General features: G+C 59.1%; 2 protein-coding genes across 3 annotated transcripts; one reads left to right on the top strand and one right to left on the bottom strand.

The window, feature by feature from the left end:
- The first annotated feature begins 1,003 nt into the window (after nucleotides 1-1,003).
- On the top strand, nucleotides 1,004-2,868 carry LOC139683751 (nodal homolog). Its single transcript, XM_071579152.1, has 3 exons — nucleotides 1,004-1,388; nucleotides 1,843-2,624; nucleotides 2,716-2,868. The coding sequence occupies exons 1-3, from the start codon at nucleotides 1,004-1,006 to the stop codon at nucleotides 2,866-2,868; spliced, it is 1,320 nt and encodes a 439-aa protein (XP_071435253.1).
- A 5,142-nt stretch (nucleotides 2,869-8,010) lies between these two features.
- On the bottom strand, nucleotides 8,011-12,805 carry EIF4EBP1 (eukaryotic translation initiation factor 4E binding protein 1). 2 transcript variants are annotated; one of them, XM_071579069.1, is made up of 3 exons: nucleotides 12,564-12,805; nucleotides 9,508-9,678; nucleotides 8,011-8,378 (listed from the first exon to the last, which is right to left on the bottom strand). In XM_071579069.1, exons 1-3 carry the CDS (start codon nucleotides 12,709-12,711, stop codon nucleotides 8,347-8,349), a joined length of 351 nt encoding a protein of 116 aa, XP_071435170.1. In that variant the 5' UTR covers nucleotides 12,712-12,805; the 3' UTR covers nucleotides 8,011-8,346. The 2 variants fall into 2 exon arrangements, with proteins under 2 accessions (XP_071435170.1, XP_071435169.1); XM_071579068.1 differs by having other exon boundaries at nucleotides 8,011-8,381; nucleotides 12,564-12,804.
- Between the last annotated feature and the right edge of the window lie 5,494 nt (nucleotides 12,806-18,299).

Here is an 18,299-nt window from a genome sequence, read left to right as displayed (position 1 = left end):
CCTGCGAGAGCCCAGCGTGGGTCTCGCGAGACCCTGCCCTTCAAACGGCGATGGCTCTCTCCGGGTGGGCCCCACCGCGCGGCGGCGCCGCCTGGCGGAGACCTCGGGAACTGCGCCGCGTGGGGCGGGGCAAACACATGACGTCATTGTATGTGTCGTGACGTCACTCTGCACTGCCGTGATGTCGACCCGCCTGTCCGTGACGACGTCTTGAGCTACCCTAATGTCATGTCGCGCTGTCGTGGCGTCTCCTCGCGCAGCTGTTGTGTCATCATTTCGCTCCGTGATGTCAGTTTTTCGCGCTGTGACGTCACACCCCCCGGATGGCCCTGACGTCACTCGGCCACAGCGTGAGAGCGAGAGGTGCGGGTCTGACAGCGGGTGAATAAATACACCGTGAGCAGGGCCCAGGGTTGCCCGGTATCCCACGGGAGGACTGAGCGCGTTTCCCCGCGGGAAGGAGAAGCATCGCCTTGCGGGGGGAGAGGGAACCCCCGTGGCACCCGCACCCTGCAGAGGTTGGGGTATCCCACGGCCTCGCCCCTTCTCCGAGGAGCAGGACAGGATTGATGGGGGGGAAGGAATGTGCCGGCCCCGCGCCCACCAGCCATGGCAGGACAGGGATGGAGAGGGATGGAGAGAGCCGGGACGGGGACGAGTCCAGGAGAGATGGGGAGGTGGACGGAGAGAGGGACGGGGAGGAGAAGAACGGGAGGGCTGGAGGGCTGAGTCAGGGATGGATAAGGCTGGAGGCAGTTAGGGAAGGGTGAGGAGGAGAGCGGCAGAAACAGAGGAACGAGAGACGAGGGAGTTGGAAACGGGGAGGGATGGCACGGGGAGATGGGGGTGGAGGGGAGGGAGGATGGAGATAGGGACGGAGGGCTGGGAAGAGGGACGGGGAGAAGAGGGGAGGGGGCTGCCGGCGAGGGGGGTGCCGGGGCCGCCTGGGGCGGCGCTCGGGGCCGCTGTACAAATAGGGCGGCTGCGGGTGGCCCGGGCAGACATGCGGGTCCCGCTCCGCTCTGCGCCCGCGCTGGCGCTCTGCGCCCTCGCCCTGCTCTGCCTGGGCTGCGCATCAGCCCGGGCATCCACCCGGGCACCGACCAGAACACCCACTCGGGCACTCACCTGGACACAGACCAGGGCACCCACCCGAGCAGCCACCTGGACACAGACCAGACAACCCACCAGAGCACCCACTCGGGCACTCACCTGGACACAGACCAGAGAACCCACCAGAGCACCCATCCGGGCACCCATCCGCGCACTCACCCGGTCCCCGGCCCGCGCCCCGCCGCGCTGTCCCGCGCTGATGCTGCAGCTTCTCCGCGCCCCTCCCGCCCCGCTCCGCGCCGCCGCCGCAGTCGCTCTCAGCCTCTCCCCGCATGGTGAGTGGAACGGCGGCCCCAGATCCCTGTCCTGGGACCAGCACTGTCCCTGGGACCCGAACCATCCCTGAGCATCCCTATCCTGTGACCGGCATTGTCCTCGGGACACAAACTACCCCTGAGCATCCCTGTCCTGGGACCGGCACTGTCCTCGGTTCCCCCGCGGTTCCCTGTCTCCGGGATCAGCACCATTCCTCTTTCCGGGACTGGCGCTATCCCCAGACATCCCTGTCCTGGCACCGGCACCGTTTCCAGGACCTGCACCGTCCCCGAGCATCCCTGTCCAGGGCCCCCACTGTCCCGAGCATCCCTGTCCCCGGCACGGGGCTCTCGGGGTGTATCCAACAGTTTTTCCCCGCCCCTCGTGCTCCCACCGAAGGGACACGAGGACACCGTCCCTCCCGGTGCTGGCACCCCCGGCCCCACGTCCCCTCACCGTGCCCTTGGCTTTCAGGCTCCCTGCAGAACGGCTCCCGCTGGGCGCTCTCCTTCGACATGTCGTCCCTCTCCAGCAGCCAGGAGGTCAGTCTGGCCCAGCTCCGTGTCCGTCTGCCCGGGCTCTCCCGCTCCCACAACATCTCCCTGGACATCTACCACAGTCAGCGGCGCAGGTGCCGGGACGACGGGACCTGTGCCCACCAGCTCTTCCTGGGCACCGTGACCGGCAGCCCCTCTGCCACCCAGGCCTCCTGGGAAGTCTTCGAGGTCACTAACCTGCTCCGGTCCTGGCTCCACCAAGGAGTGGTCCCCGGGCACGCCAGTGCCGCGGGAAGGGAGCGCTGGGAGGTGAGGGGGTCGGACACCCCCGCAGTTCACTCGCCCGCGCTGAGCGACGCTGGCCACGGGGAGCCAGCCCTGCCCCAGGACGTGGCGGACAGAATCCTGCTGCTCGTCTTCTCCACGGACAAGTCTCCAGGAGATCACAGCCTCATCAGGACAGCAGAGAACTCCAAGTACATCATGCGTGACAGCGGCTCCCAGGGCGCGGGGATGCGCCGGCACCGCAGGAACAGGATAGAGAAGCAAAGGATCAAAGTCAGCGAAGCTGCCGCGGCCGCGCCGCGGGACGAGGGCAGGGCCCTCTGCAGGCGCGTGGACATGATGGTGGATTTCGAGCAGACGGGCTGGGGCAGCTGGATCGTCTACCCCAAAAAGTACAACGCCTACCGGTGTGAAGGGCTGTGCCCCTCGCCAGTGGATGAGACCTTCAAGCCCACCAACCACGCGTACATACAGGTAAGAGGGGTCTGCTGTCCCCACGCCCCCGCACTCCCAGCCCTCCTCCCACGGCAGGGATGATGTTCTGCCCTTCCCGTGTCTCCCACAGAGTTTGCTGCAGCTCTACAAGCCCAACACGGTGCCGTGTCCCGCCTGCTCCCCGGTCAAGATGAGTCCTCTCTCCATGCTCTACTACGAGAAGGGCCAGATCGTTGTTCGCCACCACGAGGACATGATCATCGAGGAGTGTGGCTGCAACTGAGGCCACCTCGTCCCCCACTGGGAAGGGGCACATCTCTGCCCAAAAGTGTCCCCAAGGACCGACCACCCAACCTACGACTGTCGTACAGACGGGGCTGCCTCTGGAGCCCGTGAGACTGTGGGTTGGCAAAGCCCTGGCTGGGCCAGGGGAGGAGGGGGGTGCCCGGGTGTCAGCGGTTCTTCATGGCCACAGTGCATGGCTGGATCCAGGCTCTGTGCAGGAAGGGTCACCAGCCACCTCCCTGTGGCACCACGGCAGTGCCAGGGTGGTGGATGCCCCTCGCTGTGTTAATCCAGGAGTTGTGGTGCTGGTGTGCCCAGGGCAGCCAAGGGCTGCTGCTGCTTGGCAGAGGCAGGAGCTGAGGTGCAGGTCTGGAGTACAGCAACAATAGGGCAGCCCCTTAGCCAGTCTAGGTGGGTCTGAGCCCACCCAGACCTACTTCCCCCCCCTTAACACCTCAGCTCACACTCTGCTCCCTCTGTGAGACCACAGACCTGCTCAAGACCTTTCTCCCCTCGCTGGAACGGGTGGGACAAAAGGGTCACAGTTGTACAATTCATCAATAAATTATATATATATGTATATGAAAAATGCTTGGTGATTCAGCTGATTTCCACAGCCCTTTTTTGCTGTTGGTGGTCAGGACTCAGTTCCTCCACCTCTCTGTCCTTCTGCTCCTTTACCGGTAACACCAAAGCGGGTGGACTCTGCCTGCTCCCAAAACAGGCAGAGCAAGGGGGTCCCTCCAACGGCGCAAAAGATGCTCAAAAGCTCCAAAGTTCACGTGAGATAAGGACGAACGCTGACGGAAGGTTGCTCAAGAGCAAGCGGGAAGGCACCTGCAGGCGGGGAAAGGGAGGCTAAAGGGATTTCCCACCCTTATTTACCCCTCGGAGATAAGGGGAGGGCAGTGCTCTCTAACACCAGTGAATTCTAAGCCTTGTGGACGGTTCATGCAGCTCCTTTGGGTCACCCACGGAGGCGTGCCAGGGCTGAGGGGTGGAGCAGGAGACCCCCAGCCCCAGGCAATGCCCGGGGAGTGCCCCGGCGTGCCCGAGTCCCCCGCACCCCGATCCTGACGGGGGATGCTCCTCCTGGGCAGCGAGAGCCAGTCCCCAGGTTTGGCCGAGCGTCCCCCGCTGCAGCCCCGGCGGTGGGTCTGGGGTCCCCCAGGCTCGCAGCTGCACCCACGGATGGGGACACGGCATTCAGGGGGGTCGGGCGGGACCGCAAGCTCCGGGGCTGGCGGCGGGTGGCCCAGGTGGCTGCTCAGGATGGGACAGGGACCATACCCATCCCTCCCCTCCTGGGAGCAGCAGCCCCGACTCCACATCCCAGCCCAGCCTGATTATTCCCAATCCACATCCCAGCCGGCGGATAAACAAAGCGTGTCTGGTGTCCTCCCCTCCCCAGCAGACCCTCCCCGGGGCTGCTTACATATTCCAACAGCTTTCACACTGGGACCATCCCGTCATTAGAGGGTCATTTGCAGGAGCTGTCAAGGGTGGGCTGGGGGCGCGGGGCTGACCCCCAGCAGGAGGCAAAGCCGTGCAGAAACCCGCACATCTGCGCTCTGGGAGACATAAAATTACAGTATTTTGCCTCTTTCTCTGCAGTTTTGCTACTCCTGCTCATAAACGGGGGGATTTCCACTCCCACGCCCATCCCGGGCCCCCTTGCCCCCCCTCCAGCCTCCCTCTGCTGTATCTCTGCCATCTCTGCCCCTCCATCACTCCTGTTTGGAATCCAGCAGAGGGTTCAAAAGTTGTGGCAGGGCAGGGGGAGGCAGCAGCCGTTCCCTTGGAACAGTGGGGTGGCAAAAATAAAGGCTGAGATTCCAGGGCTGTAAGGAAAACATCAAAGTGTGGATGGCGACAATAAAGCCGGGTTTAGGCGAGGATCTGCCTGCGAGCTGGGCTCTGCCAGGCTCAGGCTGTGAGCAGGGACCTGAGCTGAGCAGAGAGAGCTGTGGCCCTGCTCCTGCCCCAATCCACATCGACAGAGGGAACCCAGACCAGGACAATAAAGTGGGGGCACAGCCCCAGCCCTGACATGGGGTCCTGCCTGCAACCCTTCAGTATTGAAGGGCCAGGGGGGAGCTGACAAGTCTCTGCTCTGGGAAGGACTGGCTTGGCCTTAGAATCCTCACACATGGTGTGGGAAGGACAGACACAGCCTTCCCAAGGCAGGAAAGGTTTTACAGCAGGGAAAACACCTGAGGTTTTCTAGAACTGCAACACTTGGACATGCTCAGGGAACAGGGGATGGAGCCCTGTGGCCCTGCCTGTTCCCAGCTTCCCTCTGTGTGTGGGGCCAGAGCCTCACAGCCCACAGGCTGACCCCAAACAGCATCTGGTGGCACCTGCCCATGTGCCAAACACGGCCCATGCCCTGGGAGGGACAGCCACGGGCAAGGGGACAGCAGGTTACTTTGCACACACAAGGAAAGGGCAAAAACAAACAGACCAAGGGGCTTATCACAGGCCCAGCATAATATTTGTACAAATGGTGCATTAAGGCACAAGCTGGGGCAGGCAGGTGGTGTTTGTCCCTGGAACATGAAGCAGGACACAGGGACGGGGAGCGGGACACAAGGACAGATTAGGAGGCTGGAATGTGGAGCAGGACTCAGGGATGTGGAGCAGGACTCAGGGATGTGGAGCAGCATGCAGGGACACCAGGCCTGCTGTTCTACCTGCTCGAGACAAAAAGGGGCTGGGATGGGAAATGCAATGAGAAAGGCAACACTTGTCCCTGGACCTCCCTAGAGCATCCCAGCTGTGCCACAGCCACCCGCAGCTGCCTCCCTCCCACCGTGCTTGCCAGGACTCAGCCTGAGGAAAAAGCAGCTCCCCAGCCTGGGGAGTGCAAGTGTTGGGCAAGGAATACACCTTGGTGAAGCAGGGATCCACCTTGGAATGCCGACCTGCTCCTCGCCAGGCTCAGGAAAGCTTGGAGAGCTGCAAACACAAAGGCATGGGGGAAGTTGTTCCAAAACTGCCCAGCTGAAGGAAGCAGCAGCCAGGGGTGTGAGGGAGGGAGTGAAGGGTGAAGGACTGGAGCAATGGGATGCTGAGACCACTTGGTCCCACACCATGGGTGGAAAGTTCAAGGAATGGGCTTAGGACAAATTGCACCGGAGCAGATGCCCCACAAGTGTCACGTCACCTCATCCCACCCACAGCTTTGGTCAGGACTCTCTCTGCCCCCCATCACTGCCCTGATGTCCCTGTGGCCCCAGGGCCCTGCACTGGGAACCCAGTGGGAGCTCTGATGCTCCTGGACAGACCCCTGGTCACACCTGGCCAGGTGTTTCACAGGGACCTCTCCCTCCCTCTGAATTATCAGCTATGCATTGCTGTGGAGGCACCTGGGGCTTTGATGCTCCCCCAGATCTGCATAAGCAGCAGATACCGATGCAAAGCTGCCAGGGCATGGACAAAGTACTTAACACCTCCAGCACGTGTTACCTCTCCTGCAGGTGGGAGGGAACTGGATTTAAGAGCATTACCTGCAATACCTGACAGTGCCAAAACCAGGCCCTTGTACCCACACCAAACCCTGACACCACCAGTCTCCTGCCCTTGCAGCAGCTCCTCTCTAAAGCCTCATCTGAACCAAACCCGTGCAGCGTTGCAAGACTGATAAAGTCACACCTGAGGGCAACAAATTTGGATTTGTTCCCATTAAGGTTTCAGAGAAACCCTTAAATCTTATCTGAGAGAAATGCAAGTTTATCTGCAGCATTGCTTTGTTCTGTTACTCATTATTAAGGATTTGCATATCATAATGTCACCACTGAGCCTCATTAGCAGATATTTAAATGCTATCTGCAGAAACTGATTTGCACAGACACTCATTGTGGTTTAGGAAGTCTGAGGTCCAGGCCAGTATCCTGATATGGATTCTCCTCCTTTGAGGTGCCTCCACTCCCTCTCAGCAAAGTGTTAAAAACTCCTCCAGTTCACTTTTATTAAACATCACTGAGGCTAAAAATGCAGATATTTGGTCAGAAGACTCAAATTGAACATTCTGACAGAAAAATTAACTTTCTCAGATGAAAATTCCCCTCTCAAACTCAGACAGGCTTGTTTCTAGACCCCCATCTAAACCTCCTTTCTCAAATCTCCTTTCTCAAAGCTCCCCTACCTTCCACGTGAGAAAAAGGAGAAACAAGAGTAAAGCAGCACTGAAATGTCAGCATGGACCACACACCCAGGTAAACACTCACATCCTGAAGAGATCTGCTGTTCTGGGCAGTGGGAATTGGAAAGGACAAGCTGGAGGCTCAGTTTTTTCCCTGAGAGGGCAGAAGGCAGCTCAGAGTTGGGGACTCTCCAAGTGCCTCCAACAGAGCTGATCCCAAGCTGCTCCCACCTGAGCCTGGTCCCTGGTCAGGAAGGTAAGAGAACACACCAGCACCACAGCCCTGGGACAGACCCTTCTGGGAACACTCAGGAGAGGATTTGTCACTATTTCTGGCAGCAATTTGGCACACCAAAAATTCCCCCATGGACCAGGTGGGACACAGGGACATCTGGCCCAGAGCCAGCAGCACAGGGGGTACCTGAGGGTGCCAGGGACAGCTGGCCCAGACCCAGCAGCACAGGGGGTACCTGAGGGTGCCAGGGACAGCTGGCCCAGAGCCAGCAGCACAGGGGGTACCTGAGGGTGCCAGGGACAGCTGGCCCAGAGCCAGCAGCACAGGGGGTACCTGAGGGTGCCAGGGACAGTTGGCCCAGAGCCAGCAGCACAGGGGGTACCTGAGGGTGCCAGGGACAGCTGGCCCAGAGCCAGCAGCACAGGGGGTACCTGAGGGTGCCAGGGACAGCTGGCCCAGACTCAGCAGCACAGGGGGTACCTGAGGGTGCCAGGGACAGTTGGCCCAGAGCCAGCAGCACAGGGGGTACCTGAGGGTGCCAGGGACAGCTGGCCCAGAGCCAGCAGCACAGGGGGTACCTGAGGGTGCCAGGGACAGCTGGCCCAGACTCAGCAGCACAGGGGGTACCTGAGGGTGCCAGGGACAGCTGGCCCAGAGCCAGCAGCACAGGGGGTACCTGAGGGTGGTGCACAGGATCACCTGATCCATTTCCAATGCCTCAGGTCAGTGGTTTCTTGTCAGAGTAAGGGACAGAAGCCACATTTATTGCATCATCTCCACAGCAGGAGACTCCATATGATTTTTATTTCTCCCTTATATTGCATTTCTGTAACTGTTACAGTATTAAATGATTAACAAAAGCATAAAACTGGAACCAAAACCAAGGGGTGAGAGTGTCTCCTCTGGCACTCTGAGACCCGGCCCCTGGAACAGGACATGCTCTGCTTTCCCAAGGGAATCGACTGCCTTTCCCAGGGGAATCAACTGCCTTTCCCAGGAGCAGGAAGGCACTGAAGGCATGGGCTGCTGTAAGCCTGGCTGGTGGGAATCCTCAAGTCCTGGTGCTTCACTGGATCAGCACTCTCTGGGCAGGTGCATTAGATGTCCATGTCAAACTGCTCTTCCTCACCTGCTGAGGGGACAAAACCACAAATGAGTCCTCAGAGTTCCACACCAAATACCAAAGATTTTAGTGAAGGAATGACTGGCAGCTGTGCTTCAGAAATGGGGCCGTTTGCACTTAAAATCTGTATTCAGGCATCCAGGTTGGTGTGAAAACCATCTTGTGAAGCTCCTGTGAAGGTGTCAGCTCTAGGGGATCTTCCTCAGACCGACAAGAGCAGAGGTAGAGAAAATGCCCTTTAATTAATTTATCCCTACCTCTGGGTTTTCCTGTAGCAAAGACCCACGTTGATGACAATCACTGGTACAAACCCACACAGGCACATTTCACAACCTTTATCCCTCCAGCTGCTGCCACAGCCTGACAGGAGCCAGCAGGAGCAGCCAGGATCTGTTCCTGAGCATGGAGATTCTCTGACAGAGTCACAACCCAGGACCCAGCCTGTGTCTCAGGGTGCCAGAGGGTTCAGAGGGACACTTGAGGTCACAGGAATGTGAAGGCACCAGGCAGGAGTGAGCATGGAAGGCAAGAGAAGCCCTCAGAATTTTATTTTTAGAGAGAAGATGAATACTTGCACTTGGTAGCTTCGGGTTGCTTCAAGAAATAACCTCAAATAACTTTAAAAACAATTCTTCAAGAGCAGCAGTGGCTCATGTTGCTGCTGCAGGGCCTCAGTGAAGTGTCCCTGTCACAAAGTGTGGTCAGAAACAGGCTGGAGGAATTTACAACTCGTGCTGATATTAAACCCCCCAGTAAATCCTACTATGAATTGTAACCTGAAACTCCCAAGCAGCTGCAGCAGAGCTCAGGACAGGGAGAGGCAGCAGCAGCTGCCCCTCTGTCCTCCACTGGGCTCCTGGTCCAGCAGCAGCAGCTTCCCAAATGCTGAATTAATGGGAATTAGAGCAAATTACACTTAATAACTGAGAAATTCACGTTGCTGGGGCCCACAGCAGGACTAAACAAGCCTGAGAACCTTGTTACCCCCATGACATCGAGGCCATTCTGATTTTCCAAGAAGTTACTGGAGCATTGACCACAGGACCACAACCTCCTGGCTCCATCCCAGCTCTGGAATTTCTAGGAACCTGCAGGGCACCTCACAGGTCGCTGGGTGTTTGCTGCCTGCACCTACCTGTGCTCACTTTCTCCTCACAGTTCTGCACGTGGTGGTTTTCCAGCTTCAGCTCCTCCACGTTGGGGCTGGTAACGCCTGGAATGTCGGGAAGGTCGGAGGGGGGTGTTTTGGCAACCGGAGAGTTGCGGCACTCCATCAAAAACTTACGGTCATAAATAATCCTGGTACCTGAGCAGGGGGACAAGAACATGGTCAGGTGTCCCTGCCCAGGGCAGGGGGCTGGAACTGGGTGATCTCTGAGGTCCTTTCCAACCCAAACCACTCTGGGATTCTGGGATGTTTCAGGCTGTGTTACCTCACAAGAAAGCCAGGGACATGAACACTGTATGAAGGTACCCAAATGCTGCCAGGCTGCTGCCCAGAGGGAACAGCAGGCTCCAAACCCAGCCTGGTGCTGGGAGCAACAAATCCGGCCCCTTCTCCCTCGCTCAAGGTCACATCAACCCACAGAGCAAACAGAAAACTGAATTAATTTCCACTCATGACCAGAACCAGGGCCAAGAACTGCAGGTGGACACACCAGGACACAGGACATGGCAGTGCTGGGTCCCTCTGGGTGCTGCCTGGCAGGAATTCCTGCATGGACATTTCCCTTGGCAGCCCAGCAGTTGCACATACCTTGCTCAAGGCTTACACTGAGTTGTTGATACTCCAGGGGTTAACCAGCTCCCCCTGCCCCACAGGACAAGCCAGCTCCAGCCCACCACAGCGAGCCTCTGGGCATGGATTTCCAGGAATACCACATGGATTTCTAGGAATACCACTGAACAGCCTGTTCCTTATAAAGGAATTGCAGGGGTAAAGCTCAAAAACCACAGGCAGAAAAGGGATCCCTCCAAACAGCCTTAACCCAGGAAAAGTGTGTGCTTTCCAAGAGGAGGCTGCACAGCCCTCTGGATCAGGTCTGTCCTGCTCTGCTCCCATTCCAGCCAGAGGGAAAGGAACTTGTCCTTGTGCCCTCCCCAAAAGCATTAACTAAAGTACACACCTGTGGGCAAACAGCTCCCCTTACCATCTGTCCTGGAACAGTCAACTCCCTTTGCTTTGAACACTATAAATATAAAATAAATACATAAAACAACGTGTCCAGGGTGTTGTGTTCCAGTGGAGTTCTGCAGGGGAGTTCCCAAAACACCAAACAGCTTCTCACTCCAGATTTTGACTTTGGGTTGTTTCAGGAGGGTGGGGGGGAAACCAGCCCAACAGGCAGCTGGGCTGGCAGTGCTCCAATTCCTGGGAAGCTCAAGCAGGAGGACTAGGACAGGGATTCCTGGAACTGCAGCTCATGTACCAGCAGCACAGTTTGGATGAGCTTCCACGTTCCTCCAGCAGCCACGTGCCCAGAGCTCCCAAAAGAAAAAGGGGGAAAAAGAAGAAAGGGCAGGACACCCTGGGCTGTCACAGACCCACAAACAGGCTCCTCCACACCCAGAGCTGAGTTCCCAGCAGTTCTCCCACTGCTGTAAGGGAGGTCAGGGTGGATTCAGCAGGAAAACCACACTCAGTGGGATTCTCTGCTCCTTGGAAGCCCCCACGGGTCTCACTGTGCCCACAGGGCAGACACACAGCCCAAGGCTCACACCCCACGTTATCCAGCAGCAATGAATCATCCCCTCCCTTCAGCACCCAAATTCCAGCCCCGGGCTCTGTGGCAGGGCCAGGCAGCACACGGTGGCCCCAAAGAGGCTGGGACAGCCCCAGGCTCTGTAGCAGGGCCAGGCAGCACACGGTGGCCCCAAAGAGGCTGGGACAGCCCCGGGCAGGTCACGGGAGCTCTGTGGGCACTGCCAGGTGGGCACACCCCAAACACAAACACAGCCAGGGCTCGTCCTCAGCTCCGGGCACCCCTGAACTCCCCGGGGCAAAGAGCTGACAGCTCTCCTCACTCCTTTAATTCCTTGTTTCTGTGCTGTAACTCTTGGCTGAGGCTCAGGAAGCCTCTCCTGCTGCAGCACAATCCCTGCAGGGGCTGCTCGAGCTCTTCAGAGGAGGGAACAAGAGGCCAAAACAACCCCAAAGCTCAGCTCTTCTGCACACACAAACACCCCCAGTGTGAGTCAGCAGTGCCACTTCCCCTTCTCTCTGAATTTTAACCCCTGGAATCCTGTGGGGACCAAGAAACCTCCATCTCCTCCCACAGTTTGTACTTCTGGCTGAACTTCGAGCAGAGCTTTGCCATTCCTGCTGCAGGATGTGGATGCAGGGAAGGGAAATTTGTAAAGGTGTGGAAAAATAGATTGGAGCTGGACCAAGGGTTGGACTTGATGATCGTGGAGGTCTTTTCCAATCCAATCGATTCTATGATTCCATGAAAAAGACCATCCCACAGCCCCGCTGGGCAGGAGCAGAGGCAGCTGGAACCCCCCACACCGACCCTGTGCCAGGTGCCATCACCTGGAACTGCAGCCACTCTTCTCGAGGCCAAACTGCCCCAAAATAAACACCCAAAGAGGAGGTGGGGACACAAAACCTCCCAGGTGGAGGAGCCCCTCGAACAACCTGTTTATTCCTCTTATTTGAGGATCACATCTCTAAAGACTCTTGGCGGCTGTGGGGCTGCACAGGAACTTGCAGCAAACAAAGAGAGAACCAGAGCTGCCACACTTCCAGGATTTGGAGCAACTCGGGGTAGGAAATAAAAGGAAAAGGCCCCCAGGGTTTGCTGGCGGCCAGAGAAAGCAGCAAATATCAGAGATTGGCATTAATCAGTAACCCAGGGGGAGGCCGCAGGAGCTCCTTGGGAGGCACGGCCGCTTCCCCAGCTCCATTCCCGGGCAGGTGGGAGCCCCTCTGACCCTTCCTTCGTCCCTCCGGGCACAGCCAAAACACGGGGGGTCCCTCCCCATCCCCCCCTGAGGAACGAGACCCCCCGGCCAAAGCAAAGCCCCCCCTATGTCAGGCTGGGACCCCCCCAGACCCCCATATCCCCATCCCAGGGCTCCCCCTCTCTCTGCTGGGACAAAACAGGAGCTCCCCCGCCCCTCGGTCACACCGAGCCCTCCCCAGCAGCCGGAGCCCCCTCGCCCACCGCCCCCCGGCCGGGGCCCACTCACCGCCCGGCGTGGTCCCGAACACGGTGCCCCCCGGCGTGGTGCTGTAGTCGCCGGGCGGCAGCGGGGCCCCGTCGGGCAGGGCGAGGCACTTGCCGGGGCCCGGGATGTCGCGACTGGGCGTCTGCCCCTGGCAGCAGCGGCCCGACATGTCGGGACCGGGATCGCCGGGATCGCGATCGCCCCGACCCGCCGCTGCCGCCCGCCCGCCGCTTCCGGGCAGGGACACGCCCCTTCCGCCGCGCGCCAATCAGGGCGGGGCGCACACGGGAAAGGGGCGGTGCTTGTACTATATATGGGCAAAGGGGTGGGGCTTACCACGAGAGGGCGGGGTCTGCGCAAAAGGGGCGTGTTTTATCTCGAAGTGGGCGTGGCCTGTCAATGGGCGGGGAAATCGGGCGTGGTTTGGTTTGTCCCCGCGCCCCCCGTTCTCCCACCCCGGAACATCTCCCCGCTTTTCCCCAAGATTTTGGGGAGGCTCTGCCCCCTGACACCGCTCCCCTCATCCCGGGGGATCCCCTCCACCTGTTCCCCCCGATTTTAGGGGAGCTCTGCCCCCTGACACCGCTCCCCTCATCCCGGGGGATCCCCTCCACCTGTTCCCCCCGATTTTAGGGGAACTCTGCCCCCTGACACCGCTCTCCCACTCCCGGAGAACCCTCCGACTGTTCCTCCCGATTTTGGGGGAGCGCTGCCCGCTGCCACCGCTCTCCCACCCCGGGAGAACCCTCCAACTGTTCCCTCCGATTTTGGGGGAGCGCTGCCCGCTGCCACCGCTCTCCCACCCCGTCCCGCACCCCTCGAGGGGACCCCGCAGTGTCTTCGGGGGGTGCGGGCAGCGCTGCCGCTGCCCCTTCGTGCGGTGTTGGTGGGGGGCGGCCGCCGTGGGAGGTCTGGGTGGTCCCTGTGGGAACGCTGCGGGGACAGATGTCTGTCCCCATCCCAAATGGCTCTGCCACCCCCAGGGGAGGCCGGGAACAAACGCGGCGGGGACCAGGGGGCCACACACGCCGTGTTCCCGGGGATGATGCTGTGGGGATGGGACAGTGGAAAAATATGGCTTTCCTGAAGACTTTATTAAATAAAAGCATTAAAAAGAAGCTGGGTCCAGGCGGGAGGGCCGCAGGGTGGGCTGAGCGGGACTCCCGGACTGGGCCGGGGGAGGTTTGGGTGTTCAGGGACGAAGTCTTGGCATGAAGCCCTTCCGAGCATCCTTGGGACCACCACGAGTACCCGCTGGGAAAAGCCCTTCAGTCCTTCCCTGCTCCCCCAGCAGTGTCCACAGGGCTCTGCGGACCCTCACTGGACACCGGTCCAGTGCTGACATCTACTGACGGTCGGGATGCCAGGAGCCGGGATGGATTCCAGTACGGATGCCAGCACAGATGCCAGCACAGATGCCAGCACAGATGCCAGCAGCGCTCCGCTCGCGCTGGAGCACCGCGGGGTCCCCAGGGCTGGGGCAGCGACCATCCCTGGGTAGGGGCTCGGAGCGACTCTCCCGGCCCTGGTGGGACTCAACCAGCTCCATCCTGCCCTGCACAACCACCACTCCGGCTCCAACAGATGGAGCTCGATGGCCACACGCTGCTCTGACCTTGGCCCAGGGCCATCCCCATCCCTTCGCAGCCACGGGCCAACCCTGGGGTGCTGGGGGTCCCCCTGGGGTCTCCAAGCCCTTTCTACAGGGCAGCATTTTGGTGGCCAATGAGGTGACCTCCTGCCAGGCTGGGGTATGGAGAGGGGTGTTTCTGCCCCCCAAAGACCCCTGGGACCTCGGGCAGGCTGCGGTGCCAGAGATGCAGCCCTTGCCCTGTGCCAGCTGCTGAATCGATTAGTTGGCACTGGGGCAGGAAAATAACATTTCCTGCTGCAGAATGACATCAGCAGTGACCCCCAACCCAGTGAGGCAGCCACTGCCATTTCCTCCTCCGCCCGCAGAGGGGACCATTGCGGGGTCAAGGAGCCGGCGGGGGTCAGGGTTTTAGGGCACATCCTGGCTGGGGCAGGGCAGGGGCCTCTGCTCCTGGGGGCACCTCCCAGCCCTGGTCAGGGTGTGGACAGGGACTGTCTGCAACATTGTGGGAGGAAACCTTCTAGGGAGTTCCAAATCCCACAAAATGCCCTTCTGGAGAAGTGCCTTCAAGGGACCAGACCCTTTCTGTCCTGCTCTATGAGACCTGCAGGCATGTCCTTACTGGAGGGGTTCACATTGGCACTCGTGGTGCCCAGGAGACCTGAAAAGGCTGCAGGGTCAGGCAGTGTGAGACAGCTGGTCCCCATCCTAGCCTGAGGATGAGGATTCAGGGCTTCAGCCCATGGAGAACACTGTGCTCTCCAGACTGGCAGTGCTGTCCTTCCTGGACCCTGCTGATACCATCTCCCAGCTGGAAAGACTTCTCCAGAAACCAGCTGGCACCAGGATGCACAGCAGAGTACTAACAATAGCCCTTAGTCCTCTACTTACTCTGTCTCTCATTTCCCACACAGGCTGGAAGTTAAAAAAAAAGCAAGAAAGAAAAGAGGAAACTCCCTGAACCCAGAGAAAAACCAACTGGGGAATAAATCAGTGATGTTGCAGGGTGCTGGGGCCCCCATTCACTGGAAAGTCCAGCAGTTCTCTGACAGCCACCAATGACAGAGATAAAGGAGGACATGGGGATCCCAGCCCTGCCACGGCATCACCCTCCCAGTGCCTGTTGGAGTTTGGCAGCATGCAGGGGCAGGGATGCTCCCGGGGCACCATCTCCAGCTGCTCAGGAGCTGCCCACAGGCAGGAGAGGGCCTTGAATGTTCTGCCTACACTTACCAGCACCCTCTCGTTACAGTGTGTTCCTCTCCAGGGTGGTTTATCTGCCCATTCCCTGGGCAGCTCCCAGTGCTGGAAAACCCTTTGTCATCCTCATGTGATACAAGGTTATCGTTTTATTGCCTTCTAAATCGGGAGCAGAAGTGGCTCTCCGAGGTGTCTGTCTCTCCACCAGCAGTGTCTTTGCTTCTGACCTGGTACAAACCATTGGTAGCTGAGCAGGAGTAGGTTTGGGTGAAGGACTTGCTCCCCTGGCAGGGTTCTGAGGAGGGAAATGTGTCTTATAAGTCATGAAATACCCCCTGCCCTGCCACAAGCACAGCCCCGAGGACTCAGGGAGTCCTCCTGCCCAGCGCTGCCACCACTGACCCCATTTTCACCAGCACTGACTGGGCTGTGATTACCGGAGGTTTTGCTGAGACAGGAAGAAAATATCCCGAGGGGAGGATAAACTCCTGCCCGGTGGGCAGCAGGGGCTGGTGGCTTTCATCTCACCCCATCCATCACCTCCCCATCACATTCCCAGCCCCACCCCACACTCCATCCCTCCCCTGGAGGACTGTGGACCTCACTGCAGCCCCACGCGGGACGGGGCGATGGTGGATCCCATCCCGGTGAGGATGTCCCTGTGCTGTGGCATTTCCACCCCATCCATCTGTGTTTACATTCCCCTCTGATCGCGGCCGGCGATAAGGACAAACCCGGACAAACCCACATCCCCGCTGCCCGCCCAAGGGCTGTTTGTGCAGATAAAAGTTGCCCCATAAACAAGCCCATCCTGCCTTTGGGAAGGGCATCTCCGCCGGCCCCAGCCCCCAGCAGGACCCCTTTACCAGGGCCCCTCGTGTTCCCTTCCCCTGGGCACAAAACAAGGCTGGCATTGCTGGGGATGTTCAGCACCCCTGGTTGGTTCCTGCTTTTGGCATGGATTAGAAACAGCCACCATGGCATGGGATTCACCTTGGCAGCCATGGACAGAGTCAGAGGGAAGCATCTGAAACCCTTCTCCTTCTCTTCCTCCTCCCCGTTGTTGTTTTTCTTTCCTGAAAACATCGGGTTGGAAGGAAACACAACTCGGGATCAGCCCCAGGAGGGGCCCAGGGGGGCTGGGAAGCAAAGGCAGCTGCTGTTGGGTGGTGAGGGCACAGCCAGGAGCCTTGGCAGAGGGTGCTCAGGGCAGGGAAGGGAGCAGAGGAGTGACAGGGGGAGGCAGCCGGGTGGCACGTGGCAGTTTGGCCAGTGTCCCATGGCTGTGGCGGGGCTGGCAGGGGGCTCCATGTGGGGCTGTTGGAACTTCCTCCCTCCCCATCTCTGCCAGCTTCCCCCAGAGCAGCTCCTCTCTCCAAACCCTCTCACTCTCACCCTGCTTTGGGGCAGAGCTGGGAATCCCACCACTGGGATGTTTCTGTATCCCTTGGAAAGCCTTGCCTGAAAGTTCAACTCTCTCTGAGGTTTTTTCTGTTGTTGATGTTTTTTCACGACACTTCCCACAGTTTTTGTGAAATCCATGCCCCTGTTATTGCAAACTTCTCCCTCCTTCCCCCCCACCCCGGTTTGCTTTAGCAATAGCTGCAGGAAAACCAGCCCCGATGGGGATGGAGCTGTGAAAATGTCTGTAAGTCCTTTGCAGATCCTGGTGGCAGCACCAGGACTCCCTTCCCCGGGTATTTGCAGCTGGAGGGAGATGGGATGTGTCAGGAATGAAATCCTGCTGCAAGGTGTGATAAAAATGTCAGAAAATGGGAATATCAGCCCACAGACACAGCTCTGGCTGCTGCCATGGGCTGCTGCATCCTTTCCCTGCAGCAACATGGGACAGAAAACAGCTTTGTTATGATTTATTTTTTAATCTGAAAACATAATAGCGCAGGGATCTGTGGGACAGGAGCAGGACCTGAGATTGCCTTAGCGCAGCCTTTGGCACTGGCTGAGTTTCAGGATCCCGATGCCCCTTTCCCTCATTCTCACAGCGCTGCCGTGGCTTCGGGAAGAGCTGCAGCTCTGGGATGGCAAGTGGCCGTGCCTGGCCTCAGGCTGCTGCTGCGGGATGGTCCTGGAGGGAGATCCCTGACTCCAGCCTCTCTGCTGGGAAATGGTGCTGGCCACCACAAGCAGCGTTCTCCATACCTGGTTTCCCACCCCTTCAGCCCCGTCTGTCTCCCCAAACCCCACCTCAGGGTGCCCCAAGGAAAGGGATCCCACCAGTCCTGCCCAGCTCCTACAGCTCCTTGATCCGAGCTGTGTGTCCATAGGGCAAGACGCTGTGGGAACGGGCTGATAAACAGGGAGCAGAGTGACCTCAGCCCCGACTGCGCCGGGGGCAGCTCCGACCTCCCGGGTGCCCGGGGCATGCGCTGCCTCTTTCATCACCACCGAGGCACTCGCTCCCAGGAGCTTCACTTGGAAAACAGGATGTGAGTGTGTGAGACCGCTGCTCGCCCTCCTGGAGATGTGGGAGCTCAGAGGCCCCGGGGCTCACCCCGAGCTGGGCTGGCACTGGGACCAACCCCCTGGGCTGATGGGGAGGCTGTGCTGGAGTGGCACCGGGATTATCCCCTGCAGAATGCCGGGGAGGCCGTGCTGGGGTGGCAGGGGGATGACCCCTGTGCTGGGGCAGCAGCTGGGTCAAATAAGCTCCTAGACATGCAGTGGGGTGTAAAGCACAGACCCTGCTGAATGCAGGGTGCACACTGCCTGTGGGATATTTGCCATGGGCTACTGGGCATGTCTTCAGTAACTCACACTCTAAAAACAGCAGCTTGCTCGAGAGCTGGTGAAACAGCACATTTTTATTACTTTTTCATTGTTCTGACACAGAGATCTTTCCCTTCGTGCCCAAGCCCTGGCTAACATGGAGCTGCAGCACCCAGAGCTGTGCCCACCTTTCCTGGGGGAGGAGGGTTTACATGGGGTCCAGAGTTTATGAGGAG

Source organism: Pithys albifrons, chromosome 29 (assembly GCF_047495875.1).
Source record: "Pithys albifrons albifrons isolate INPA30051 chromosome 29, PitAlb_v1, whole genome shotgun sequence".
NCBI classification, from domain to species: Eukaryota; Metazoa; Chordata; class Aves; order Passeriformes; family Thamnophilidae; genus Pithys; species Pithys albifrons.
This window is presented reverse-complemented; position numbering and strand designations above follow the sequence as displayed.

What these genes read in the sequence shown, in the direction of transcription:
- LOC139683751 (XM_071579152.1), top strand. Translation starts at nt 1,004, where the DNA reads ATGCGGGTCCCGCTCCGCTCTGCGCCCGCGCTGGCGCTCTGCGCCCTC. An exon ending in TCTCAGCCTCTCCCCGCATG is followed by an intron (nt 1,389 to 1,842) that starts GTGAGTGGAACG and finishes CTTGGCTTTCAG; the next exon opens with GCTCCCTGCAGAACGGCTCC. An exon ending in CCAACCACGCGTACATACAG is followed by an intron (nt 2,625 to 2,715) that starts GTAAGAGGGGTC and finishes TGTCTCCCACAG; the next exon opens with AGTTTGCTGCAGCTCTACAA.
- EIF4EBP1 (XM_071579068.1), bottom strand. Translation starts at nt 12,711, where the DNA reads ATGTCGGGCCGCTGCTGCCAGGGGCAGACGCCCAGTCGCGACATCCCG. An exon ending in GTTCGGGACCACGCCGGGCG is followed by an intron (nt 9,679 to 12,563) that starts GTGAGTGGGCCC and finishes CCCCCTGCTCAG; the next exon opens with GTACCAGGATTATTTATGAC. An exon ending in TGAGGAGAAAGTGAGCACAG is followed by an intron (nt 8,382 to 9,507) that starts GTAGGTGCAGGC and finishes TTGTCCCCTCAG; the next exon opens with CAGGTGAGGAAGAGCAGTTT.